Source organism: Stereum hirsutum (genome assembly GCF_000264905.1).
Source record: "Stereum hirsutum FP-91666 SS1 unplaced genomic scaffold STEHIscaffold_21, whole genome shotgun sequence".
Lineage (NCBI taxonomy): Eukaryota > Fungi > Basidiomycota > Agaricomycetes > Russulales > Stereaceae > Stereum > Stereum hirsutum.
In genome coordinates, this window is record NW_006763151.1 from 97297 (window position 1) to 124230 (window position 26934).

The window sequence follows — 26934 nt, forward strand, 5'->3', positions numbered from 1 at the left end:
GCTATAGCCATCTCCTCTTAGCAAGAAATTGCCATGGTTGAACTCACAGAAGAACTCAGACGCGAGATCGGGCAGGTCTGTGTTCTCCCAGTCATTCCAGTCTCACAAGAGTGCAACTTCACTTGAGCTTCTACATGATATGCGAATATCATTCTCATTCTAATGCCCATTCTCGTCGATATAGCACTTCGTCTTTGGATTCCACGGCCACGAAGTCAGCCCTGAAATCGAGACACTCATACGAGACTACTACGTCGGGTGAGCATGAACCCAAGTACTTGCACTATCACCGTCTTTCCAACGCCCCTATTCTCCACCCAGGAATATCATCCTCATGAAACGCAACGTCAAGAGTAAGCTCTCTCCACCTCTCCACCTCCCCGATATCTCATTGCTCATCAAGTAACCATGTATCACCTCACAGGCGCCGAACAAGTCCACACGCTCACGCAAAGACTGCAAACGATCGCGAAAGAAGCAGGACACTCGAGACCGTTGATGATAGGAACGGACCAGGAGAACGGTGGGAACAATCATCATCATCATCATGTTCATCATTCGCAGAGATGCCACAATGCTGACTTGTCGTGATACACACAGGCCTCGTATCCGCCTTCAGTCTCGCGCAATCCCAAGAAGCTGGAACCCAATTGTACGCCTAATAATTCTATTCTCGTCTTCTAAGCAGTGGCTGATAGAGCTTCAAGTCCAGGAGCGATGGCGATGGCGGCCACGGGCTCTCCTGCGCTCGCTGAGCAGATATCAGAAGCGACGGCTCGAGAACTGAAGTATGTTGGGATCAACTGGGCGTACAGTCCCGTCGCGGATGTGAACAGCGATCCGAGGAACCCCGTGATAGGTACGTGCAGCCTATCACTTTCTCCATCCCGTTCTGACATATCTCTAGGCGTTCGGTCGTTCGGGGACGGTAATTGTGTATATTACATATATTCATGCCTATAGACTTACACAGACACCAACAGATCCTAAACAAGTGAGCGAATACGTCCGCGCCGTCTGCAAAGGACTCACTGCAGGCGGCGTCGCCCCCTCGCCCAAACACTTCCCCGGACACGGGGACACACACGTCGACTCGCACCTCGCCCTGCCCACGATCGACAAACCACTGTCCTCGCTATCCGCGCTCGAGCTAATCCCCTTCGAAGCAGCAATATCAACCGGAACGGCGAGCATCATGACGGGCCACATGGCGCTGCCGCGTCTGACGAACAGCGACAGGCCAGCTTCGTTAGCGAGGGAGGTCACGCATGACTTATTAAGAGAAAAGATGGGGTACTCGGGCGTGGTGGTGACGGACTGCTTCGAGATGGAGGCGGTGGCGGCGAGGGAGGGCGGCGTGTCGCGTGCGGCGGCGGACGCGATTGTAGCGGGTGCGGACGTGGTGATGGTATGCCACCAGTTCGAGCGACATGTGGGTGCGGTGGAGGAAGTGTGCAAGGCAGTTGAGCGGGGGGAGATCGACGTGGAGGAGCTGAGGGCGAGCACGGAGAGGATCGGGAGGCTGAAGGAACAGTTTGCGGAAGGATGGGAGGGTGAGAAGTTTGAGAGGGAGGAGTGGAAGAGACTGAAGGCGGCGAACGGGGAACTGAGCCGGGATGCATACGACAAGTGTGTTGCGGTGGTGAGGGAGATCCCGTTCGCGGTGGACGCGTCAGGGCCGATAGTCGTGTTCACGCCGCGGATGGAGTCCATCAATCTGGCGATTGACGACGCGGACGGGGTGCTGAGGACGGCAGACGGGCTGCTGAGGAACACGGCCGGACCGTCGTACGTCGGATTCGCAAAGGGGCTCAACGCGGACTTGCACGTGGTGTACGGCGACGGAGAGCCCGAGGTGGACGCGGAGAAGGTAAAAGGAGCGTCGCTGGTGGTGTTTGTGACGAGGAACGCGGAGAGGGCACGGTGGGAGCTAGGGTGGCTGGGGGAGGTGGTGCGGCTTCGGCGGGAGGTGGACGGGGACCTGGCGCGGGTGGTGGTCGTGATGAGCTGTGGCCCGTACGACTTTCTCGGCGAGGACTGTGTGCTGGGCTGTGTGGCGTGCTTCGAGTACACGGCGCCTGCGCTGGAGAGGGCAGGACGTGTGGTGCTCGGGCTGGGGTCGGGCGTTGGGCGGGTGCCGGTCGAGATCTGAAAGTAGTTTGCAATTGTAAATAATAAATGGAGAACTTGATCGGCGCTGATGGGAGCCACGTGAGCGGTACAGCCTCGTCTGGTGGTGAACGCTTCTCTCCCGTTGAACCCTCGCCGTCGTCGTCCAGAACGATGAAGAAGCTCTTTGGCAGAGACAAGCCAAAGCCGACGAGGGTCGTCCCTGCCAACCGCGACTCCGCCGCCTCAGAGGTCGAGGTCGACGACCTCTCGCCGCCGCTCTTTGCCCAGAAGTCAGACTCGGAGGTCTCCCTCCACGACCTCGACGCTTCCCCGACACCGACTCACTCTCGTCCCAGCCCACCGCTGCTGTCCCACAGCCGTCCCCAGCCGCACTCGTCCCCTCAGCTCCAGCAGCAGCAGTCCCAGCACACCGTTCGCAGCACCCATGGCCACCCTCACAGCACCCACTCACACTCGCACCACTCCCAACCCCAGCACCCTCCCACCCACAAGGACGGCCACATCCGCACCCACTCCGAGGACGAGGACGCCGCCTGGCACGTCGTCGACGGCACCAACCTCACCGCCTCAGACCCCGCCCTCGATCCCCCCCGCGCCCTCCCCGCCTCCCGCTCCTCTTCTCTCGCATCACTTCCTCCCGGCGCTTCTGCCCCCGTTCCTTCTCCGCTAGCTCCACGGCCAAGTTCCCCCTTCGCCGTCCCCGCGTCCATTCGCACCGCGACTCCCAAGGAGCAGCAGCACTTTGCACGAGACAGAGGCGACAGCCAGGCAAGTCTCGCACAGCTCCCCCCACAGCCCCAGCGCAGACCCCCTGCCGCCCTCAACATGATCAAGTCCCTCGATCCCCAGTTCGATCCGGCACGGGACAGAGAGCGCGAGCGCGAGGCCTGGCGCGGAACGGACGACAGCCTGAACACCCAGAGCGATGGGTCGAGGGAGGAAAAGGACAGGCGGGAGAAGAAGGGCCTCTGGGACTGGGCCACGCAGGGCATGGAGCGCGAACGCGACAAGCGGCTGCACAGAGAAAAGGAGAAGGAGAAGGAAGAGGAGGAACACCACGAGATCACTCGCATGATCGGTGCGTTCATTGCACTCTTCTCCTCGTCCCAGCCCTCCTCATTCCCCTCACCAGGCTATCTCTCCGCCACCGCGAGCGAGAACTGGTCCATCGTTCTCGAGGTCTGTGAGCGTGCGTCCGCCACAGAGGCAAACGCAAAGGAGGCCGCCAAAGCCCTCAAGCGTGAATTCAAGTACGTTCACTCTTCGTGGCTTCCATTACACTCCGCTCAATGTACATCTCAAGGTACGGTGAGGCGCCACAGCAGCTGTCTGCCGCTCGAGTCAGTCTTCCCTTCGTCCTTCTCGGATCCGAGCCAACGCTGACCTGACTCTAGCTATGGGCCATCATGCTTCGCAATTGTTCCGATACGTTCATTCATCAATGCCTCGGCCGCAAGTTCCTCGACACCATCGAGGACGTCCTCCAATCTTCGAAAACTTCTCCCGTCGTGCGCGAGCGGATAGTGGACGTGCTCGGCGCAGCCGCCTTTGCCTCCCAACGTAAGCCATCCAAGGACCCGTCGCTCTCATCGTGCTGATCCTGTCTGTAGCCTCGAGAGACCAAGGCGTCCGTATGATTTGGAGAAAGTACAAACCATCAGGAAAACCTGACGAGGTGCGCCCAGCGTATACCCGATCATCGGCGAATATCTAACCTCTACTTCAGGGCGTACCCTTCGAACCAGACGACGCGATGTTTAATCCACCAGAACCAAAACGTTCATCGACCTACGGCATCCCTCCCGGCTGGGTCTCCGTACAGGCGCCCAGCCCGACCCCCACCCAGCAGCTATCTGTCACATCTCACCGACCGGTCAGTCCCTGTAACCCTTTCTCCGTTTCCGTTTTCCTCTTCGCCGACGAACCTTTGTTCATCATTCCCTTTTCGGGCGTCGACTCGTCGGCATTCGCCACCTGATCTTGCATTGCCATCACGTTTCCACGTATACACTCCCCCTCCGTTCAAACTCTATTCTCGTTCTCGTTCACTCTCTCCCCCCTTGCATCATGTCGTCGAAACGTCCAAAATTCGGCCTGCGGGCACTGACGTCCAAACTCTCTGAATTCAATCACAAACAGCCGACGCCGCCAAGACCAAAACATGCGCATCACAGTACCTCGCGGAACCGCGTAATTCCCCCCGAAGAGGACATGAGACGGTTGTTCCAGGAGTGCAAGTTCGCAAAGGGGAACGCCGCGCTGCTCTCCGAAGCACTCACATTCGCGAAGCCGGAGGATTTGCAGTCGAAGGAGATCATCAAGGTGCGTTTCGTTCGTTCGTGCCTGCGCGCAGTCGTCTGATTGCTGGCGTACATACAGGAGTTTCACACAAAATGTAGACACTCGCATGAGCTCGTCTCCGCGCAGATACCTTGGGCGACCGCGAATGCGGACCGGTCGCGACAGAGCAGAGAACAACAGCGTACGCAGCGGAAACGCGATAGGGACAGAGACAGAGATCGCGATAGGGATCGGGAGCGAGGTAAAGAGCGCGAACGGGAGTCGCCTACGGACCCTGCGGGTCAGAAACCGCGAATTAAGCCAGAATCTGGGCGGAGGGATAAGGAGGGCAGCAGGAAGGGGGGCGAGTCGAGGAGCGAGACGCCGTCGCCGGCGGAGTTGACGCTGGAGGAACAGTTGCTCGCGGCGCTGTTGGAGGCGAACGAGGAGTTGACGGCGGTGTTGAGGATGTATGATGATATCGAACGGATCGGGATCGAGAATGAGCTGCAGGAACGAAGTAGGAGGGAGGTCAGGATGGATAAGTCGGTGCGTGTTTTTTCTTGGCTTGTTGGGTCCCGTGTGCGATCATGACTGACACTTGACACTTTGCCGAGCAGAATATGGTTTATGATGAACGAGACGGCACGTATACCAGACTAGAAGTCCCGTCAAATATGGTCGGATCCTCATCACATAGTCCTTCTCCCTCGCCTTCACCCTCACCTTCCCCCGTTCCGCCATCACTCATACCCTCCATCCAACCGCATCCTCTACCCCCAATACCTAACTATGCCCACGCCGGCTCGGGCACCTTCACGGGAAATGGTGGCGGCGGGATCCACTCCTCGCCCTCACTCGCACCGCCGCCACCTGCACCGCACGGCCCCCGCTCGCCGTCCCATGCACTGCGCTCTCGATCGCATACACCGTCTCCTGAGCGGCCACCGGTCATCGTCGGCGGAATCACGGCAGGCCAGAGCGCGGGACACGCGAGCTGGGACGCGTTGAGCAATGGGTTGAGGCGGTTGAATGTGAAGGGGTCGGCGCAAGGGCAAGGGCATCAGACGACGTTGCAGGTTCACAATTATAACTCGTCGGCGTCGGATGAGGATATGATCGTGACGCCGGTGAAGCCTAGTGCGAAGGCGCTCGGGAAGAGGAAGGTGGTCGAGCCGATTGAACACGAACGTGAGTCCTTCTTGGTATTTTGTTATCAATCATTAGGTCTCATCGGGTGTTGTATGTACGTAGGCGATTTCAATCCGGACGAGATGTTCTACGAACGCACAGATCACGACCTTGGCGTCCGTCCGGACGATAGTGACTCTGATTCAGACGACGGGAGAGGATACCATCATCATCATCATCATCCGCCGCCGGTGCGTTATGTGTACGATGCAGTGGCGGAGCGGACGGCGCAGCGTCTGCGGGAAGCAGAACGAGCGGCGGCGCTGGTGAACGGAGTGCATTAATTCTTAAGCACAGCCTATTCGAGGGGTGGTGGACGGATTAATTCGTTGGAGTAGGTGGGCTATGGGACCGGGGTCGGTCGACAAGCATTGGTTCTGTTTTTTTTTTGACTATGTATCGGATTACTTACAACACATCTGTATGGCTTCGGCTTGTGCTCTACATTGAACTACCTACCTCTTCTCAGATCTCTTCTTTTTCTTTTTTGTGTTTGCTCTGCATTGCTTTTAATTTATTGAAGAGATGGGGTGCCAGACGATTCCTTTTGTTTGCGACTGGAAGAAAACCGAGGCTTTGTGATGAAGGGATCTTTTATTAGCAGGACGACAACTGTTGTGTCTTGTGGCACGGCAGGTGTGAGAAAGGCGGTCATGTTTCGTTGTCTGTGTTCCCGCGCTCGAGCCTTACCTCGCCTCAAGCGACGGCCGACTGCCTGCTGCCCTACCACCACCACCATCCTTCCCTCCCTCCCTCCTCTTCTCTCCTCTTTGCTTTCTCGACCGCTGACCTCCGCTGACAATGGCCGCAACGACAGACACAACGGACGACAACCTCTACGACGGTAGCGTATCTTGCGATTCGTACTCACGCGCTCTTGTCGTCTCACTCACATGTCGTTTGCCCTTCAGGTTTGTACGGCGACGACTTTGAAGAGGACTTCACTCTTCCACCAGAGGAGCCCTCTGGCAGCACCGACGCCACCGCCGTCTCCGTCTCAGACGAGAAACCCGCCACGTCTCCGAAAGAGCCCGTGTCGCCCGTCGCAGAGAAGACGACATCAACATCGACTGGCACGGCTGCGCCGAAGGTAGCCGAGAGCAGCAGCGGGACCTCATTGCCCGCTAAGCCCTCTGTCAACGCAAACGGCAGTCTTTCATACTCTGCACAGGTAGCCCAACAGTTCTCGGCATACACACAGAGCCCGAGTCAAGAGCGCCAACAGAGGGCGGAGGCTGGGAACGCTGCTAGCGCTGGCGCTCAGGGTAACTCTGCCGAGAGACCTATCCGGCCGTCCGAGATGAAGGACGAAGGGTGAGTTCTTTTTCGTTTTTTTTCTTGCACATTGTTTTCTTTCGTTCAGTGCGCGCGCGGTTCCGAGGGGATGTGGGGTGAGTAAGGGCGCTAAACGTCTTGATGCGCTCGACGTTGTTCAGTATATGCTACTTAGCCCTGCACTCGAGTTTTCTTTTTCTCTCTCTCTCTCGTTCATGCGTACTGGTTCTGTCGCGAATCGTCAGCTACCTGCACTTACCAGCTACGATAGCTCAGCATTAATGAGTTTCGCTCTGCATAACGAACCGTGATTTTTTCCCGTTCCTTCGATTGCTTGCTCACTCATCTCCCGTTTCTTTTTTTATTATCTCTTCTCTCTCCCGACACGGTTGCATTACCTTGCTACTCTGGAAACTGATCACGTATTCGTTCGTTCCCCCCTCTGCTCTCTCGACACCGTTATGCATCTCGCTTTACTCTTCAATACCCTGCTCACGCACGTCACGTCGATATCACCTCCAAATACGCATTGCCTACTGGTTCCTCCATACCTATTATCACGCAATCCGACTACTGCAGCAAGATGTTTGTCGGTGGCCTTAGCTGGGACACAACAGATGGTACTTTGTCCTTTCCACTTCTTTACCTCACCTCACCTCACTTCCCCTCCCTAACCCGTGAAATGCTATCTATCGTTTCTGAAAAACAACTGCGCTAACAAACAACCCCTGCCGTCTCCTCCTCTCCACCTTTGTGTGACTACTCTCACTCACGAGCAGAAGGTTTGCGCAAGTACTTCTCCGAGTTTGGCAAGGTCGACGCATGCACGATCGTGCGCGACCCGGATGGGAAATCGAGAGGCTTTGCATTCTTGACGTTTGATGACCCTTCCTCCGTTAACGCCGTCATGATTCGCGAGCACTTCCTCGATGGTAAAGCGGTGGGTCCCTCCTTCATCTTCATCTCTCTCCGCCCCGTTTCAAACATGATGAGATCAAGCCGGTCGAAACCGAAACTGAAACTGACGTTCGAATAACCTCAGATTGACCCGAAACGCGCGATCCCTCGCGAAGAGCACCTGAGAAATACGCGATACTTCGTCGGCGGCCTGGCGCCGCAGACGACGTCAGATTCTATGCGTGCGTTCTTCACGTCGTTCGGTAAGGTCGTCGACGCGACCGTCATGGTCGATCGTGAGACCGGAAGGTCGAAGGGCTTTGGTTTCGTTACGTTTGAGGATAACAGCAACGAACACCAATTGGTCGGTAAGATCGGCTTGGTTCTTGATGATAAGCAGGTGCGTCCCAAACACTTTTTGTCGGTTTGTGTTGCTGATGGAGCATCTCTCGTCTTCAGATTGAGGTGAAGACCGCTCAACCACGGAATCAACGCGACCAAGGCCGCACCTCCACCAACCCCCGAGACAACTTCCCAGAACGCGAAATCCGTTCCACACCAACGAACTCCATAAGCACATTCGCACCGCCCCAGCCACCCGCCGCCGATCCCCAACAGATGAACATGGTCTACCAGCGCATGATGGGCCAGATGGGCGGCGCGCCGTTTAACACCATGATGGGCGGTGGCGGAGCCGCGGCTGGCGGGATGCCCATGATGGGCTTTAATCCTATGGGCATGGGCATGGGTATGAATCGCTTCGGGATGGGCAACATGGGGGGCGGAATGGGTGGGAATATGGGCGGTGGAAATATGGGTGGGGGCGGTAATATGGGGGGCGGGCATATGGGTGCGGGGATGGGGGGTGCGATGGGGGGTGCGGGAGGTATGGGCGGTGGTGCTGGAATGGGAGGTGGGCCCGGGATGGGTGGGGCTGCAGGAATGGGCGGCGCAATGGGCGGTGGAATGGGAGCAGGGATGGGTGGAGGGATGAACGGTATGGGTGCTGTAGGGAATATGAGCCCCATGGGCGCTATGGCAGGTAATGCCATGAACGCGATGGGTGCCGGGATGGGTGGTATGCCTGGTGGTATGAGGTTAGGTATGGGCCCGATGGGCGCTGGCATGAACGCTGGAGGGATGGGTGCAGGAAACATGGGTGGAGGTATGGGACCCATGGGCGGTATGGGTATGGGCATGGGCATGGGCATGGGTATGAGGCCTGGGATGGGAATGATGGGTGGACGAGGACGAGGTGGTATGGCTGGCGGTCCAGGACCCGCAAGGGTTATGAACCGGGGACAGCACAGTTTCCATCCTTATGCACGATAGTTCTGGACTTGTGTCTCTTAGTTACTTCGTCTCATACGTAGCCTTTTTAACTCTCTGTATATTGCTCCTTGCTCTTCGAGTCTTTCGTTCTCGGACGGATTCGCGTATCATATGCCCTTTTGCTGCCTGCCAGAATGACTGGACTGTCCATATTTAAGTAATACGTCTCTCTAGTCGCCGTCCCGTACTACCTTAGCAGTCAGTCCTACTAGTTACTTTAAGTACGCTACGTCGGGCGCCTAGCGGCCCAGCCTCTCATCCTCGCTATCTGTGTGAATTCGAACGTGCTAGTCTGGGATGCAGACGAATCCATCGCCTGCCTCCACCCATCTTCATCGCTCAGACTCGCGTATTCCTTCCACCTACTTAGCTCCTCGCTCCTCACGTTCAGAGCTCCGACGATATTCGATAGGTACTCCAGGTCTGACGACAGCTGGGCGGCTCCGGCGGGCGTGAGTGTTCTGATATTGGGCAGGACGGCCGAAGTGAGGTGCGAGAGCAGAGACAAGCCGAGGGAGGACAGCCAGACCGAGGCGATGACTTCAGGAGTGAACTCTGGTACAGGCGAGGCCGCGGGCATCTGGGACTTCATGGCGATGGATTGACGGCGGTTGTGCATCGGTCGAGTTTCAGGAGACGAGTCGCTGGCGCGTTCCGAGAGGGATTGCAGGTACTCATTGTCGACGAAGGGGAGGGTGTTGAGGGAGAATGAAAGGACGTCGTCGTCGGCGTAGACTTCGAAGAGTCGAGGGAGGTTCAGGAGGCCTTCTGCTACCCGTTGCATCGTCTCGGTCGGCGATAGTGAGAAGGAGGGAAGTTGGGTGGCGCTGGTGGCCGATGCACCTGCTCGTGGACCTTTGGGATCATTTTGGGTGGACCATACTGATGATGAGGCGTAGTATAGGAGATGGTTCCGTAAGGGTGAAAGCATTGCGTCCTGGAGTGAGGTTTGGCATAGAGAGGTCACGGAGGCCAGGGCGTTTCGAGATTGCACGAGGAGTGACTTCGAAGCTGGGTCGACGACACGGGCATAAGGCGATCGTTCGACGGGATCCTGGCGTGTCTCAGAATCGACCGCTTGCAAGATGTCATGGAACTCCGCAGAGTTGAGCGTAGACGCTGCCAACAGCTGTACCTCCCCACTTGTCGTGCCGGGGATGTACACGTTGCCGTAGTCGTACCCTGCGGTGCGGAACATGCTCGAAAATTGAAGGATTGTAGCTTGAAGCTTGACCTCGAAGGCGTCCAGTCGGTCCAGGATGGTTCGGAATGCTCCCAGGAGATGCAACCACATCTGGATATTCGACCAGTCGTCCAGTGTGTAGTCCAGGTCGGCCAAATCTCCGGACGCTGATGATGATATAGTCTTCGAGGACGAAGCAGAAGGGTCGGAGACGACGTTTCTGGTCTGGGCGATGAAGTTCTGGACGAGTTGGTCCACCGCGCGAATGAGGCCCAAGATACCGTATCCGTGCGTGAAAGCAGTGACTCGTCCTAGGCCTTCCTCGGCAACACTGAACACCTCGACAGACTGTTCCCGTAGTGCTCGAGCACGGTCGCTGGAGACGTCTTCGCGAACGTCCCGTGACTTTGAAACTTCTTGCAGCGAGGACTCGAGCAGTTGCTGCTCAAGATTGCCGTACTCCGTCTGGTATTCGAGGAACGGTTCGAAGAGATCATGGTCCCAATCGAGTCCGCTCCCGCCAAGATGTGGTGGCTTGATCGAGAGACCGACGTTGGGACCGTTCAAATGTACGCTCATACGGCGTGACATGGACGACCGATTGGCCCTCCGGTTCGCTGGCGGTTTGGATGGTGGAGAAGTCGCTTCGCCTGGAGAGGATGAAGGAACAAGTGTGGAAGACTCGGTTCTTTCGAGGATTTTGTCGGCTGCAACGGCGAATTGCTCCGTAATTTTGAAGCAGGCGATGATTTCGAGGAGGGAGGAGGGGGAGTTGTGTGCTACGGCTGATAGCCGCTCGGAAAATGTGGGTTGAAGGGAGGTCAATGTCGATGTGATGAAGGTCGCGAGGGTGAATTGAGGATCTGGGAATATGGCTACGATGGACGATTTTTCCGAGTTGATCTTCGACAGGAACTCGGCGAAGAACGTGGTGAGGAAGGACGACAGTGAGGGAGTGGACTCCTCGGTGGATGAACTCGGAGAGAGAGGAGTATGTTGCCACAAGGTAACAAGAGAACTTCTCCTGGACCCATAGTAGTAGGTACGAAATTCGGAATCGCGCTGTATATTGCAGAATATGTTATAGTAGTTCTTGCATACTGCGACGTCGTGGCTGTTGATTGCGGCAATCAACGCAGAACTAAGAGACGCCTCCAGCTGGTTCTGCAAGCTGACCATCAGCGTCCTTCGAGGCTCGTAGTCTGGTGTATTCTGGAAGACGACCATGCTACGGCTGGCCTCGGACAGCTTTTCCGCGGCCTTCTCATAACTCTGCTCGCTGAGAAGAGAGGCAACCTCACCCTCGAGAGTGCTCCAGCTCGCTGCCTCTCCCAGGACGTCTCTTGCTTTAAGCATGTTCTGCTTGATGGTATCGAGCGAATGCAAACGGTCCAGCGCTTGTGATATTTCGGTGGAGAGCGGATTGTCCGTTCGTTTGGCGACGCCGTCCAAAGCAGTTTGGAGTGCAAGGGCGCTTCCGCGCATGAAGTGGAAGTCATATGGCAGACGAGAAGCAGAGCGAGATATGTCTTCGATGAGACGCTCGAGCTGAGCAGAAACGTCTTCACTGGCAATATCAATGGAGGGCACGAGCTGTGAGACACGTTGTTCAAGAGCGGTAAGATCTGGTTCAGAAGTGGCATTGATGTCGTCCCGGGCATCGGGGCCGGACGAGAGTATGTTGTTGATCCATGAGATTGTTTCGTCTTGGCCGCTGAGTGAGCCTAGTACATCCAATTGACTGGGAGAAATGGAACGTGTGGCCTGATCCATAGGAGCTCCAGTGGACATTTCAACCTGAAAGCTTGAGTCCATTAGCAGGCAGCTGCTACAAAACGATAAAACCAGGAATTAAAAGACGGCGAATTGTACCTGCACTGGCAATAATCCCGAACCAACTTGGTGGTCGAAGGACGGTGACGTTGTGGACAAGGTGGCGGTGGCAAGGTTAACTCTTGGGGCGGGCCGGAGCACGGAGTGCTTTGTCAACAACGGAGGACGCGATCTGTCCCGTTGGCTGCCGTCAAACACTCTTCCTCCGTCACGCACCGCGATGCTCACCGTACAAAAGGCCTCAAAATCTGTGCGTCCACATTATTTCTCCTGGGTGTACCCATGCTCACAGTTTCTTGTGTGAAGAGCGCACCACGGCTTGCCCGCCGTGTCGCACCCTCAGCAGTCGGACGCTGGCAGTCTGTCCGAGGACTCGCGACTCCGTCCGAGCCCTACGATGTGGTGGTCATCGGCGGAGGTACGTCTCATCTCTCTGTATCCTGGTTCTGTCTAGAGACTTACATATCCGGTTGTGGGAAGGTCCTGGTGGTTATGTCGCGGCCATTAAGGCTGGCCAACTTGGTCTGAGGGTATGCGCTTTGACAATCCGAGTACTCCTTCCAACTGAATAAAATTCCCCTGCAGACGGCATGTATCGAGAAACGAGGTGCTCTTGGTGGAACTTGTCTGAACGTCGGCTGCATACCTTCTAAGGCCATGCTCAACAACTCGCACATGTACCACCAGACTCAGCACGATCTGAAACACCGTGGTATTGATGGTGCGTTTTCACTCTGTGTACTACCATACTTCACCATCCTATGTGCTGAAATCGACGACAGTCTCTGGTGTTAGCCTCAACCTCACGCAGATGTTGAAGGCCAAGCAGGATTCGGTCACTGGTCTTACGAAGGGTGTCGAGCATCTCTTCAAGCAGAACAAGGTCGACTATATCAAGGGCACTGCTTCCTTCTCTTCTCCGACCACGCTCTCGGTCCAGCTCAACGATGGTGGGGAGACGGAAGTCAACGCAAAGAACGTCATCATCGCTACTGGATCTGAGGTCGCACCGTTCCCTGGCGGCGCCATCGAGATCGACGAGAAGCAAATCGTCAGCTCGACTGGTGCATTGGAGTTGACCGAGGTTCCAGGGAAGATGGTTGTTATTGGTGGTGGTATCATCGGTCTCGAAATGGGTAGCGTTTGGAGCCGTCTCGGCGCCGATGTGACTGTTGTCGAGTTCTTGGGCGGTATTGGTGGTGTTGGTATTGATGAGGAGATTGCGTACGCCCGTCTTCATTTCGCTTTTATCTTCGTTCGTGGCTGTTAACTATCGCCCACAGCAAGCAGTTCCAGAAGACCTTGACAAAGCAAGGCTTCAAGTTCAAGCTGAACACCAAGGTCACCGGTGCTGAGAAGCGCGACGGCAAGGTCTTCGTCAACGTCGAGGGTGCCAAGGGCGGAAAGGAAGAGGTCCTCGAAGCCGACGTCGTCCTCGTCTCTGTCGGCCGTCGCCCCGTCACTACCGGCCTCAACCTGGAGAAGATTGGCGTCGAAGTCGATCCCAAGGGCCGTATCGTCATTGACTCGCAATTCAATACCACCGTCGCTGGCATCAAGTGTATCGGCGACGTCACCTTCGGTCCCATGCTCGCGCACAAGGCCGAGGAGGAGGGCATTGCGGCCGCTGAGTATCTCCATTCCGGTCACGGACACGTCAACTACGGCACAATTCCCTCCGTCGTCTACACCCATCCCGAGGTCGCATGGGTCGGCAAGACCGAGCAGGAGCTCAAGGCGGACGGCGTTCAGTACAAGATCGGCAAGTTCCCCTTCATGGCCAACTCTAGGGCGAAGACGAACCTCGACACCGAGGGCCAAGTCAAGTTCATCACGGAGAAGGAGACTGACAAGATTCTCGGCGTTCACATCATTGGTGCGCCTTTCATGTGAATGACTTCTTTGCTAAAATCGCTCATCTCCACTTTAGGACCTAATGCTGGTGAGATGATTGCGGAAGCCGTTGTCGCAATGGAGTACGGTGCCAGCTCTGAGGACATCGCACGCACCACTCACGCACACGTAAGTTATACCCAATCTCGCTATCCGTGTTTGCTGTCTGACCTGTCGTCCTTCCAGCCAACGTTGAGCGAGGCTTTCAGGGAAGCTGCTCTTGCCGCTTACACTGGCAAGGCTATTCACTTCTAGTTATATTGCGTTTGGTTTGAGGGCTTTTGTGTGGTCGATTGCGTGAATAGACGAGACACGGCGAACCTTTTATTTTAATGAAACATATTTCTACATCTCTGTCTGCTTGAGGCTGTTACATAAGATCAGAAAACCTGTTTGAATATGTCACCGAAATAAGAGAAAACCATGCTTTTGGCAAGTGAATCGCTTTCGTTGATGCCTGGCTTGCTCCGCTCGATTGAATGCTAGGCTGGTCGACCACTGCACCATCACAATCGTCGATCTGACCCAAATCTGACCTCGCCATCCCCGTTCTGCTTCACTCTCGATCCTCCGAGATGTGATCGTTCGAGCTCTATTCAACGGAAGCTCAATGCTTTGATCCGTTGATTTCACTGCTTCCGAAGGCCCTTCTCGTTCTCCTCCGCGTTTTCGTGTCTCTGAATCTTCCTGCTTTATTTCTGGGTTTTGCAAAGGTTTTTGAACATGTTTTTATGTGGTACGAATGAATCCAAGGCGCTATCGTATAGTGGTTAGTACACAGGATTCTGGCAGATTATATGTGTACAGTGACTTTGGATCACGGAGCACACCGTATAGGGTCATTTCTACTTCGATCCGCCGCCGCTTGCTCCCTCCCTCCCTCATTCTCGCTGATTCACCGCTGGTCGGCAACGCCATCTCGACCGCTTTGAGCCACGCCATTGTTGTGGCCCTGCCCACATGAGCATCGACAACACGCGGACAGAACTCTGCTACGTCCCCAAAAGGACGAGTCTGCGACGTTCGCTGCCCTGACACCTTTGACGACCCCAGCTCTGCAGCAACACCCGAGTCCTCGCCATGCACCCCAAGATCTCGTTCGACGACCAGAGGGGCCACGCCGACCGTACCGCTCTCTCTGCGCGAGTCGGGGGGCAAGTTCAACAGAATTGGCCGGCGTTAGCATATGTCCGGTCAGCTCCGCGCTACGGTCGGATAGACGCATGACTTGATCACTGAGGAACTGGTGCTCACGCTCCCGCCTTTCGTTGTCGCTGTGAACGGCGGACTACTATCCCTGTACTTTACAGTCGGCTTGCTATGAACGAACGGGGATATCGTAAGAGAGATTTTGCCCCAAATTCAGTGTGAACAGAGACGCTTAAAGCCACACAAACTCCGTTCGAGGATTCTTGTTTCGGAACACTTACGCTAGCACGTGCTACCTCGTGCTACTGATTCCATATATGGGCTTTATTGTCCCTGTATAGGTTTTGGTCTCCTCGTCAACCTTTCCCGACTTCTTCACGCTTTTCGCTGCCTGCCACGCTCCGGGCGCCTCGGCAATGGTCAGTCCAGATTCTCGCGAGCTTGCAAATGTTGTCCATTCTCGAGCCTGGACTGACTCGTCAGATCCATTTCGCTGCTCGCCCCACAGCTGTCACGTCTCGCCGGAAGCTAATGTGTAGGGTGAATGGGGTTTCCTAGGCATCACATTGGCCACCATCCCTGTTCATGCGCATCGCTCGCCTTTGACACCAGGACCCAACACTGTGCAGTATATTCTGAAAACTGCATGGATTATTCCATGAAGAGGGACGAGGCGGCCTCACCTCGGAGGCAATGACGGAGAACGCTGCTCTTACCAGTCACAGAAGGACCCTCTGCGCACTCCACTGGCACGCTTGATCACTGTCCGCGTTGTTGGTTCCACGCTCGAACATCGGTGTCATTTGTTCACCGACAAATGCTCCCGAGTGATCATCGCCCAGGTCCGTGTGCTCATCTATTCCGCTCACTCCCCCGCTGTCGCTGATCGTCTCCCGGAGGCTGAATCTCCTGTCACTCTCATTCCAGCCTTGTTATGTTTACCTCCGACCCCCAAGCTGTCCCCGCTCACGAAATCTCCAACACGCTCGCTGCGTTTGCGTTTTTTCTCATTCGGTCATCCTCCAATTCGTGAACATCCCTCTCCGTGAGCGAAAGCGATTTTTTCCCGATTTTTTCCCATTTTTTTTTGAGTACCTGCCGCAAACATTCACCTCTTCTTTACCCTGACACTCAACACCCTCTTTCCGCCTCCCTTTGCACATTCTACGGCCTAATTCGCTTCACCCAATCACTCGTCACATCATGTATAAAATCAGTTCGGTCGTCGGTTCGCTACTCACTTGTTCCCGCCCCGACCCCGACCCCGCTTCCGCCCTTCCCCTTTCCATCTCATGAGTGCCTTGGTGACATCCAGCCGGCTCACCAGGGCACAGGTCCTGCAACGCGCCCTCGCTAACCGTCCCGAGCTTCAGACCGTCATCGACGACGATTCCTCACGCCAGGCCCTTTCTTTCAAGATCCTGCAGCCCGCCACCCTCGCCCACCACGAACGCATAAAAACCGCCTGGAAAGAATTCGTTGGTTCTTGGTATGAGAAAGATCCCACAACTCGCGCCCAGCTCGATTTCGAATGGAAACCGGGGGCTCCCCATCCCGAGAGAGGTCTGTCTTCGCCCCACTTTTCCTTTTCTTCGTCCCACTGCAAGCTCTTAACCTCACCCTCTCGTTCATACTATCCATAGTCCATATCAAAAATTTCGTCCTTTACCTCTCTCTGACCATGCAAGGTCGCTTCGGTGACTGGACGACAAACGAGGACGGCACGCTCTCCCCCCCTCCTCCTACTCTTGGAACCGTCCGCGACTTCATAATCATATTCACTTCCCTCTTCAACCGCTACGTTCGCAATCCTCTCCCGAAATCTCTTACGGACGACGTCATGCATTACCTCCGATCTGCCGAGCTTGCAGAATCCGTCAAGCTCTCCAAGGGCGCACGATTCAAGCATGTATCCAACTCCTTCGACATCCAGCTCTTGCTGGAGGACGTCTATAGCACTCCTCGCATCAAACTCCATCGACTTCGGTTCCAGAACGCCCTTCCTCCTATTATTACAAGTATCACGACCGAACGCCCGGGTGCGATCGTGGAGAGCCACCCACATCGCGGCTCCAACGAAGCCCTCGCGTGGAAAGACCTCCGTTTCTTTGTCGTACCAAACGAACTCGATCCTCGTACACCTCACGTATTCGTCATGGTTACCATTCGCCTCCAGAAGGGTCTGCGTCATAAGGAAGGAGCATACAAATCCTTCTTTTTGTATCCCGAACCTGCCTCCAACAGAGTCCTTTGTCCGCTCTTGCCCATCCTTTACCTCGCGTTTGACGACAATATCTTCGAGGACCTTCAAACACCCGAGGAGCTCCTTACCCCTCGCCTTCTTCCCACAGCAATCCACGAGCTTCGCATCCGTCCATCGAAGAATGAGCTTCTCATCCTCCGCCGCCAGAACCTCACCCCTGATGGCCCGGTCATCGACCCTCAGCTTGCTATGCCGTATAGTGCGCTATACCGACAACTTTACGCATCGAGTATCGACGCCGGCTTTCCTTGTGAGTTCGTGATCATTCCCCCCTTCCTGCCTGTTCATTCATCAATCCCTTCTCCATGTTTCTGACGTAACACTCTCGCACCTCGCAGTTCACTTCACCATGTACGCCGCTCGACGTGGAGCGGGCCAGAGGATCACTACGACTCTTTCAGAAGACGAGCGGAAGCAGGCGATGGGCCACACTGATTCGTCGGAAACCTGGATCAAAGCCTATCTCGGCAAGATCAACCATGCAGACCTCCAGAGCGTGCAAGTCGATCGGGCTGTGGACTCCGACCAGACTTCCTTATTCGGCGTGAGCAGATCATCTATCGTTTCTATCTTCCCGTCCTGTCCTCACCGCGTTCATGTAAACTTTCTCAACTCGCAGAGAGCTTCCGGTCTCGCTAGTCGGGCTGACCCTAACGCTCCGAAACAACTGACCATCGCACAGCGACAAGAACTCGAGAATGCGCCAGAGCTCGTTGCTCTGCGCTTGGAGAACAACCAGGTTCGTCTTTCTCCTGCTCCCTTCTCCCCTGTAGGTTGGATTTACACCCATCCACATACAGTGTACCGCCAAAGCGAGGCTTATCGAGCAAAAATTGTATAATCCTACTTTCAGAGGCGATCGCAAAGCGTCGGAGAAGGAGAAGGAAGCTCTTACCGCCCAGGCCCACACGTGCAGACGCAACCATTTGAGGATTTTCCTGCGGGAGTCTCGAGTTCGCCTTCTGAAGACCCGCAAGCAATACTTCATAGACAACTCTCACCGCCAGCTGACGGGAAAGGTGCGCCTATCGTCTCGCATGTTTGCGCAGATCATTTTTCCCTGACCAGCTCAACGATAGGCTGCTCCTCGCCCCACCCCCATGCTTATTGATTCGATTCGCGGCCAACGCGCATCCACCTCGACCACTGAAGCAATGCCGATGGGTTTCCCGGATGACGTCTCCATTCCGGTATCCACTGCCCCCACCTTCGAGAGCACGGTTTTCGACCCCCTTGCCAACTTCCTCCAGGCCATCTCTTCCTCTGAGACGACCGGGAACGACCACCTCCTCGCCTGTGTGAACGCCGCACTCGCCTTACCGGAGCGCATCTCTGAGGAAACGTTGCCTGGAGAATCTCCGACTGCTGAAAACAAATGTCCTATCTGCGACTTGAGTTGCACGTGCGTTTTCCTTCCGCGATAGCTCGCTCACGGTCGCTTGACTGACCATATCATAATATAGGAGCGCGAACATGATCCACGGCGTCGGTCTTCACATTCATCGCTGTATCGAGAAACGATTCCGAGCACAAGTTCAGACCTTTGTCGAGGACACGTTCACTCCTGTCGGCTGTCAATGGCACGGATGTCCATGTCAAGGCGAGGTGTGGAAAGACCGGCCATCCTTCATCGTTCACCTTCACGATATTATCGACCATGGACGTCCCATCAAACGTAGTCTGCACTCCATCGACATTCCATCTGCGTGCCAATGGGTCAGTGAACAGGGGTATATCTGCGGTCGTTCGATGGACGAAGACGGCCTCGACTGGAACACGCATTTTGCCGTATTTCACGGTCTCAATACCCATGCCAAGGTCAGGCTCGACTACTGTAGCATACGCAATATTTGGTTCGTTTTTCTGCACTCTCATGCTTCGGCAATCTCCTGACGGCATGTTGTTTGCCATCTTTCTAGGATTCCCGACTATACAGGAGACCACGCCGAACTCCGCACCCACGTGATGACTGAGTACGATCAGCTTTTTGCTCAGTTCGAAGTTCGAACACTTGACGATACCATCCCGGAGCCCATCGGAATCGCCACATGCCGTGACGGCGCCGCTATCCAGTACGAGGTCGGTAGCGGCTTCGAGGGAGTCTTGCCTGACTGCCATGGTCATATCGTGCGAGGATTGGCTATCACCCCGCTCATTTGCCCTGTGTGCGTATACGATCGTGCTCTTGACATGGTATACCGCATGAAACAGTGAGTCGTTCATCGCCTTGGGCCATAGAACGTTTGCCTGACTCATGGCGCACCTAGATACACCGATGTCTCGGCGTTTGCGAGACACTTCCGAACTGTTCACGTTGACAACCTCGAGCTAGATTCTGAATACCCCTGTGCTGTCCCTGTGTGTGGCATTAAGACCTTCAACGTCCACGACTTGGTACGCCACTATGTCACCAATCACCGCCTACCCATCTGCGGCACCGGCCGTGAGACCAGAGTTCGCGTTCTGCTTCTTCCTGCCCTTGGTTCATACTCTCCGGACACTTCATCTTCCTCAGCTTCATTCCTCTCAGCTTCATTCCTCGCAGAGCCGACCGCGGGAACATCTACGTCGCTTGTCCCTCCCCCTCTCGAGACTGTAACAATTGAGATCGTAGCTCAAACGAACTCCGAGTCGTCGGATGTCATCATCGGCAAACGCCCTCGCAAGCAGGCTCGGGTTGTAAGTTTTCTCTTCGCCATATCGAGACCCGTCACTTGTCGCTGACGCACTGGTACTGCACGCCCCAGCCTAAGATCGAAGGCTACTGCACCGGTTGTAGGAAGGTCAAGAAAGATATCATCGGGCACCTCCAATCTCGAGGCCTTGATACTCAGTGCCGGAAGAAGAGCTCGTACGTCCTCGTCGGTGATGTAACCGCTCAGCCAATACCATGGGTTCCCACCGCAGAAGTACGTCTTACATTCGTCGCTTGACCTTCGGAGCTGATTGACCTGATGCCGCCTTTTTATCTATTTCATAGGACAATGCCTTGATAGGCTCGCGTGACACATTAGGGCGTAGCTACTTCTGCAATGGCTGTCTGACATGCCATGCAGACATACGCGACCATCTTCCGAACAACTGTCCGAAGGGCGGGAAGAGCTTCAGGTATAACGCGACGGGAAAGAATGCTCGGAAGGGTACTTACTATAAATTCGAGGAGTGGATCAAGGATCACCAAGGAGGAGCTGGCCCAAGCGTTTAGGCTGACGCTTCCTAGAACCTTCCTTGACTGTCCCTTTTTATCTTTGACCTTGGCTTCCGGCAGATTTACGAAGCCGCACTCGCCTACCTGCATAATTTCCTTATTCATATGTCATTTTCGTCGCCCCAACTTGCAGCTGTTTCTCGTTTCTTTGCCTCGTTGCTCATTTCTTCCTACCATTGCACGTAGTCCGACACATTGCTCTTGTTCAAGATCGGTAGTATCGCATCATCGCTTTTACTACGCCACATGTTCAGTTACTTATCGCAGTATTTCGTTCCTTCGCCTTGAGTGGCTGTACTTATAGAGTTCCTGTTATCTGGATCAGTGCAAGATCAGTGACCACTTTGAGATTTCATGTAATCCAGGTTCGAGCTAGGCTTTGAGCTTCCGTTATATCTGAAATTGTGGAGATAGTTTGAGCTATGATAGAGCCTTCTCCGTGACGAAAGCCGGCAATGTTTTTAACTCCAAGCCCTCGACATATATGCATGGCGCTATCGTATAGCGGTTTAGTACACAGGATTCTGACTCAGCAATTTCAAATTCCTGTAACCCAGGTTCGATCCCTGGTAGCGCCTTCTTTTGTTCTGCTCTCTTACTGTTATGCATATATCAGCTGAGAAAATCACGTGATTTCCTGTAACCCAGGTTCGAGCCCTGGTAGCGCCTTGATACCTTGACAACGGCATCTTTTTTTGGTCGCTCGAGCTCAAATTTTAGTGGGACTCGAGGGACCTTTCGAGTGATGGAAGTTCATGGAATATTTTTACAGAATTGTGGCAGTAATGGGTGATTTCTCGTGTGGTTTGCAGAAAGTCTAGAGGTCTAGTATTTGGACGATGCACAGAAAGGAGGCTTGTCCGATGTGTTTCTGTGCATCAGGGAATCTCCTAGTTTGCTACGGAAGGTCACCCGGACGGGGCAGCAATTTTTTTTTCAGTGTCGAAGACTTTATACTACAGGACACTGAACGTGCAAGCACTCCGATATTGAGCTGGGTGTGGCACGCCGCAAAGGCCGTGTGCTGTGGCGTGCCGATCATGGTTCCTTCAGAGCACGTGGGAGCGCGTCGATCAAGAGATTCAACGGCAAACGAGAAGGCGGCGATTGCAGCTCACTCGTCCCCTCGAGCTCCGCTTCTCCACGCTTTGTCCACGCTGGCGACTACAAAATTCTGGGCCGACGTCCGTCTCGTTTTCTGGAAGGCGTCTACACCAGCCAGAACCCATCATCAGGCCAACAATGCATCTCGACGCGCTCATTCCACCGCCTCTTCGCCTCCTTTGGCCTTAGAAAACTCTCCGTCTCACACTTCTGCTTCCTCTACTTTCTGTCATACGCGTCGACATCTTGCAACTCATGTTCAACCATCACCTTTTGGTATCGACTTCAACGATATTGCACCAGAAGAACCCTTCGTCGACGCCACTTCGTCCCTACAAAACCCTCAAGCAACCCAATCTCCCCCGAATGAGAGTAGATTCGACTGGAGGAAAAGAGCACCTTCCAGGATAAGGCAGTCCAAAAATCCAAACCAGCCGTATGTGAGAAAGAAATTCATCAAACGTATTGAGCCGCCGCACTTGCCTGGAGCGAAGTTCCGTCATGAAATCAAAGCGTATCAAGAACGGTACGTCTATCCATGCTCAAAAAATTCTCACGTTCAGAGACTGATGCTTCAAACTCTTTGTTATCCCCACAATTCAACGGAAATTCAGGTTTTTGCCTATGCTTGACGCGGAGCAGGCTCAAGATGAGGCCGTCCTCCAAGAACGACTCTCTAACTGGTCGATCGACAGACTTAAACAGGAGGGCTATTGTATCACCGGTATGATTGCGTATTGGACGAATACGAAGGAGTTTGGAAGGCCTGTGGCTTCGTTCTCACTGGGTGCCGGGATTGACCTGCCTGATCATAAGTTCGAGTGAGCCTATCCTGCGATTTCGTGATTCTGACAGAAAAGTCTGAATTACTCTCTGGGTCTAGGGGAGGAACACAGATCCTGGCCACGCGACTTGATATGGACCCTCTGCACGAGGAGCCATACAAAGGGAGCGTTCTATCCCGCACGGCCACACAGCTTCGTGTCGCCTTTCCAGAGCTGTTCGATCTCGACCAGGCTCCCTGGAGGTGCGTCCCCGTCCTGTTCATTTTCTCGTAAACATCGTCTTATTCCTCCTATCTGCGCAGACTGGATGTAGGTCGCTCCAACATGGTGTACGACCGTATGCGCGCTGCCATCTCTCTGTTCAATCTCGACCCACAAGACCAAGAATCCTATATTTCCGCTCCCGAGCGACAACTCATCCTCCAGGGCACCCACCTACGTGACGTCCTTCTTCGTTCTTTCTCTCCTGCCGCCTCGTCCATCAACGAACTGCACCACATTGTTCATGAACCACATCACCTCCAACCTGAAGACGATACGAACTATGTCCCTCACTCGTTGCTCGAGCATGAAGCTCGCCACAGGGCGCCTGGCGATCACGGAGGCGCTTTCAAGGACGATATGAGGATTCAGAGCTGGACGAGAAGGTATATGAGAGTCAATCCTGTGAGGGTGGAGGGAGATCCGGTATTAGAGGGGTTGAACAAGACGCAGTTGAGGGCGGTGGCTTTGATGATTGGGGAGAGAGCAAGCCTCATTCAGGGGGTGAGTGATTTCTGTCTCATTGTCGATGTTCTTCTGCTTTGTGAACTTATATGGGAATCGGGATATAGCCTCCTGGTACTGGAAAGACCAAGACTATTATCGAGACAGTTAAACTGTTGAAGGTTTGTGGTCTTTCTATTGCCCATTACGTCCACGACCTCAATTTTCATTCGTTCGTAGGTCCATTTCCAAGTACCCCATCCAATCATGGTCTGCACCTACACCAACGTCGCCGTCGACAACCTCGTCGAAGGCCTCGCAGCCTCAGGCGTAAAACCACTTCGCGTTGGCTACGGTGGTAAAGTCAAAAAATCGCTCTACCCGCACACACTAGAGTCCAAGCTCGAGAACCACGCACTCCGACCGGAGTTCGAGCGCCTGACTCAGGAGGGCGAACATTTAAGAAAAAGGTCTGGTGCACTGCAGAAGAAGATAAGAGAACTGAGCAAGAAGGCGGACTCGGGAGATGAAGGTGGTGCAGCTGTGACGAGGGCGAGACGGATGCTAGAGAGGGCGGAGATGGAGGGAATAACGTTGGAGAGGCAGGAGAACATATTGAGGAGCAAACTGTACGCGGTCCGACAGGAGATGCTACATGATATTGTCGCTCAAGCGGACGTGGTATGTCTGACCTTCATTCTTCCATTCTCTACGATTCCTGACATCGGCTATAGGTGTGTACGACGTGTATAACGTCCGCGTCTGCTGCGCTACGCATCATCGACTTCCCCGTCGTGTTTCTAGACGAAGCATCAATGTCGACGGAACCGGCCTCGCTGATTCCAATCATGAAAGGAGTAAGTCCACCCTCGCGACTTCCATTCCTCTGAACTTTTGCTCCCGTCGCATACCTACCCGCGGGCCTTCCGCCGCCGCCGCCGACCCCACCTTGTTTTCGCTTTTCCAATTCGGTTCCGTCCCGGGTGATGAGGCCGCTGAGCTGACCTCATGTGTTTCTTTCATTCATTCTGGTCTTGGTTTTGTGTCGCCAAAATGTATAGTCTCGTCACCTTGCGCTCATCGGAGACCACAAGCAGTTGCCGCCTGTCATCACCAGTCGGGAGGCGCAGGTCAAAGGTCTTGGAATCAGTCTGTTCGAAAGGCTGACCGAGGAAGGAGGTGCGTCTCTCGGTTCTTTTTCTCCTTTCTCTTTCGCCTTCTTCCTCTTCCCCAGACGCGAGATCCAGACTCATCTCACGTTACTCCGTGACTCCGAGTTTCCTTTCCTTGCGCCCTGCCATGCACTTTTCCTTTACTACCTTAAATTGGATCTGGATCTAGATCTCCTCGCGCCGTGTGTGTCTAGCAATGCTGACTGAAACCTTAAATTTCCCCATCACTCGTCTTGTTTCGTCTTCGCTGGATCGACAATTTACAAATCCACAACCGACACCGACTTGCATTCCTCGTCACCTTCAAATCTCCGTCTCGCGATCAATTTGGTTTTCTACTTACCTGTTCGCCGTGTTCGCCGTGAATGACTTGGTCGCTCTCGATCACGTGGAATTTCAATGCGCAATTTATCCTTCACCTCATAAACGCGCTGCACCGCTCGACACTCCTGACGAATGACGTACAATGTCTCCGACATACCACCACGAAATCCCAATCACCATGGCCATCCGACTTGATACGCACCCGCAGACGTCCCCTCCATAATGCTCGACCTCCAATACCGCATGCACCCCTCCATCTCCCGCTTCCCCTCCGAAGAATTCTACAACTTCTCGCTCCTAGACGGCACCGTCGACGCATCCGGAAACGTCCGCTCCTCGCTGCTCCCACCGACCTCGTCCCACCTCGTCCTCGATCCAAACACCGGGAAACGACCGTCGGTGGTGTTCGTCGATCATTCTGGGCAAGAATCATCCAGGGATAGGAGTAAAGTGAATTGGGAGGAGGCTGGGATCGTAGTCAAGATCGTCGAGGATTTGTTATTGAGCAATCCGGTTAGTCTCGTCTCGTCTCGTCTCGTCTCTCCCCCTCGAGATACTAGTACTCCTTTCCGTATCTTCACTCCTCTGTCCCTCTTCTTCCTTGGCATGCACATACAATTGGGATCTGACGCACGAATTTATCATGCATGACACAGGACCTGAAAGGCGAGAACATCGGGATCATCGCGCCTTACGTCGCCCAAATCTCCCTCCTCACCCGCTTCCTCCACACCTCCACCTCATCTCCCTCTCCCAGCACCTCCTCTCCCTGGTCAACGCACCTCCTCTCCACGCTCGGCTCGCACCGCTGCATGCAACTCCCGTCTATCGAGATCAAGACGGTAGACGGGTTCGAAGGCCGCGAGAAGGATATCATCATCTTCTCGACGGTGCGGAACAATGATCTGGGACAGATCGGGTTCTTGGCGGATAGGAGGAGGTTGAATGTGGGGTTGACGAGGGCGAAGAGGGGGTTGTTCGTCGTGGGCAGTTTGAGGACTTTGAGGGAGAGCGGGACGGGGACGAGGAGTGCCGGTGCGAGTGCGGTTCTAGGGGCGGGGACGGGGAAGGTGGGGAAGGGGGCGGAGGCGTGGAGGAGGTATGTGAAGTGGTTGGGGGAGGAGGGGTTGGTTATGCCTGTGGGTGGTAATGAGGCGAGGAGAGAGTCTGCGAGCGAGGAGAGGGACCGTGTGGAGGGGATGAGGGTCGGTGGGTATCGGGAGGACGCATAGGTCTTGGTCTTGCTTCTTACCGGTGATTTGATGTGGGCTGTGGCGTCGCGCGTGTCTTTCCCGCCCATACTTAATGATACAGGACCTTTGGAAGCCCCGGGTCCACATCTTGTTGTGTGGACCTTTCTTGTTTTCTTCTCACCACGCTGCAGGACTATCTCCATGCTCTCCCGCCTTGCTTAGGTCGTACCTTTTCCTCTCTTCGCTTTCGCACCATGTGTTGCAGGGTCGCGACCAGCTGCTGATGGTCGTCGTTTCATCTCTACAGTAACGTTAAACCAGCTCACTTTGTTCCTCTTCGGGCCATCCATCCAGGGCATATTGAGATTTCTTTCATACTTCATGCTATATTATCACCGTCGTATATATAAACAAGTAAAGTAGTACACCAGAACTAATACCGAACATCCTTGTTTTCTGGACTCTCCACTCTCCAGTCTATTCTCCTGCAACCTGACCTCCCCTCCCGTATCCCTCAGGCCCCAGGTCTTATCTTTGCAATCTTTAAATAACGTAGTCAAAAGTTAACGTTGTTGAACGTTGAACGTTTGACGTCGCGCGCCTGCCCTTTCGCCCTTTCCCCCGCCCGCGCACCCCGCTCGGCAGCGTTATGTTAATAATTACAGTATGAACTCATGCACTGGGCGTCCGATGGGCAGCGACTCGGGCTATACGTAGTTAGGAACGTATCGATTCATTCGGAGCTGAGTCGGGGGTGGCGTAGGGATTTGAAGGAAGGAAGGAGGGAAGGAAGGAAAAGCTTGTGGTTTAAGGTTATTTTTACGGGATTATTTCTGCTTGCTTGCTTATCGGACTCGGAGGGATGATGGGGATCTCGGTCGCCGGGGAGGCATCATGTATACGCTGGTGCAGTAAACGCGGTGGAGTTATATAGAAGCCCCCGAAAGATCCTCGAGCGAGCCCCAATCTATCGAGTCCGACTCCCGAACCTCCACAAGACGGTCAGGAGTCCTC

General features: G+C 54.6%; 7 protein-coding genes and 1 non-coding gene across 8 annotated transcripts; 7 read left to right on the forward strand and 1 right to left on the reverse strand.

Annotated features, from left to right (window-relative positions):
- Positions 1–33: 33 nt before the first annotated feature.
- On the forward strand, positions 34–2152 carry STEHIDRAFT_162964 (glycoside hydrolase; the record flags this gene model as incomplete). The annotated part of the gene is made up of 8 exons (XM_007310637.1): positions 34–75; positions 185–258; positions 322–353; positions 425–523; positions 601–652; positions 708–859; positions 908–928; positions 984–2152. The coding sequence occupies 8 exons, from the start codon at positions 34–36 to the stop codon at positions 2150–2152; spliced, it is 1641 nt and encodes a 546-aa protein (XP_007310699.1).
- A 26-nt stretch (positions 2153–2178) lies between these two features.
- On the forward strand, positions 2179–4111 carry STEHIDRAFT_162965 (uncharacterized protein; the record flags this gene model as incomplete). Its single annotated transcript, XM_007310638.1, has 5 exons — positions 2179–3383; positions 3437–3473; positions 3528–3693; positions 3744–3808; positions 3860–4111. The coding sequence occupies 5 exons, from the start codon at positions 2179–2181 to the stop codon at positions 4109–4111; spliced, it is 1725 nt and encodes a 574-aa protein (XP_007310700.1).
- Positions 4112–4200: 89 nt separating this feature from the next.
- STEHIDRAFT_162966 (uncharacterized protein) lies at positions 4201–5888 on the forward strand (the record flags this gene model as incomplete). The annotated part of the gene is made up of 4 exons (XM_007310639.1): positions 4201–4455; positions 4513–4962; positions 5034–5604; positions 5668–5888. 4 exons carry the CDS (start codon positions 4201–4203, stop codon positions 5886–5888), a joined length of 1497 nt encoding a protein of 498 aa, XP_007310701.1.
- Positions 5889–6356: 468 nt separating this feature from the next.
- STEHIDRAFT_126071 (uncharacterized protein) lies at positions 6357–12070 on the reverse strand. The gene is made up of 5 exons (XM_007310640.1): positions 8236–12070; positions 7922–8176; positions 7659–7819; positions 6516–7499; positions 6357–6448 (listed from the first exon to the last, which is right to left on the reverse strand). The coding sequence occupies exon 1, from the start codon at positions 11774–11776 to the stop codon at positions 9335–9337; it is 2442 nt and encodes an 813-aa protein (XP_007310702.1). The 5' UTR covers positions 11777–12070; the 3' UTR covers positions 6357–6448; positions 6516–7499; positions 7659–7819; positions 7922–8176; positions 8236–9334.
- Positions 12071–12316: 246 nt separating this feature from the next.
- On the forward strand, positions 12317–14785 carry STEHIDRAFT_87609 (dihydrolipoyl dehydrogenase). The gene is made up of 8 exons (XM_007310641.1): positions 12317–12374; positions 12431–12542; positions 12605–12654; positions 12710–12845; positions 12907–13348; positions 13408–14000; positions 14055–14146; positions 14204–14785. Exons 1-8 carry the CDS (start codon positions 12345–12347, stop codon positions 14270–14272), a joined length of 1524 nt encoding a protein of 507 aa, XP_007310703.1. The 5' UTR covers positions 12317–12344; the 3' UTR covers positions 14273–14785.
- A 1673-nt stretch (positions 14786–16458) lies between these two features.
- On the forward strand, positions 16459–20634 carry STEHIDRAFT_135406 (uncharacterized protein; the record flags this gene model as incomplete). Its single annotated transcript, XM_007310642.1, has 11 exons — positions 16459–16729; positions 16810–17679; positions 17768–17973; positions 18049–18168; positions 18230–18448; positions 18509–18831; positions 18893–19282; positions 19349–19639; positions 19697–20108; positions 20177–20338; positions 20410–20634. 11 exons carry the CDS (start codon positions 16459–16461, stop codon positions 20632–20634), a joined length of 3489 nt encoding a protein of 1162 aa, XP_007310704.1.
- A 493-nt stretch (positions 20635–21127) lies between these two features.
- STEHIDRAFT_t289 lies at positions 21128–21215 on the forward strand. The gene has a single exon. It is a non-coding gene; the product is annotated as a tRNA-Gln (tRNA).
- A 614-nt stretch (positions 21216–21829) lies between these two features.
- STEHIDRAFT_87614 (P-loop containing nucleoside triphosphate hydrolase protein) lies at positions 21830–26441 on the forward strand. The gene is made up of 10 exons (XM_007310643.1): positions 21830–22267; positions 22356–22562; positions 22625–22768; positions 22829–23291; positions 23360–23413; positions 23472–23912; positions 23966–24088; positions 24293–24410; positions 24936–25240; positions 25384–26441. Exons 2-10 carry the CDS (start codon positions 22366–22368, stop codon positions 25957–25959), a joined length of 2421 nt encoding a protein of 806 aa, XP_007310705.1. The 5' UTR covers positions 21830–22267; positions 22356–22365; the 3' UTR covers positions 25960–26441.
- The last annotated feature ends 493 nt before the right edge of the window (positions 26442–26934 follow it).

What these genes read in the sequence shown, in the direction of transcription:
- STEHIDRAFT_126071 (XM_007310640.1), bottom strand. Translation starts at nt 11,776, where the DNA reads ATGCGCGGAAGCGCCCTTGCACTCCAAACTGCTTTGGACGGCGTCGCC.
- STEHIDRAFT_87609 (XM_007310641.1), top strand. Translation starts at nt 12,345, where the DNA reads ATGCTCACCGTACAAAAGGCCTCAAAATCT. An exon ending in GGTATTGATGAGGAGATTGC is followed by an intron (nt 13,349 to 13,407) that starts GTACGCCCGTCT and finishes TATCGCCCACAG; the next exon opens with CAAGCAGTTCCAGAAGACCT. An exon ending in TCTCGGCGTTCACATCATTG is followed by an intron (nt 14,001 to 14,054) that starts GTGCGCCTTTCA and finishes TCTCCACTTTAG; the next exon opens with GACCTAATGCTGGTGAGATG.
- STEHIDRAFT_87614 (XM_007310643.1), top strand. Translation starts at nt 22,366, where the DNA reads ATGCTTGACGCGGAGCAGGCTCAAGATGAGGCCGTCCTCCAAGAACGA. An exon ending in GAGCAAGCCTCATTCAGGGG is followed by an intron (nt 23,292 to 23,359) that starts GTGAGTGATTTC and finishes ATCGGGATATAG; the next exon opens with CCTCCTGGTACTGGAAAGAC. An exon ending in ATTTGTTATTGAGCAATCCG is followed by an intron (nt 25,241 to 25,383) that starts GTTAGTCTCGTC and finishes TGCATGACACAG; the next exon opens with GACCTGAAAGGCGAGAACAT.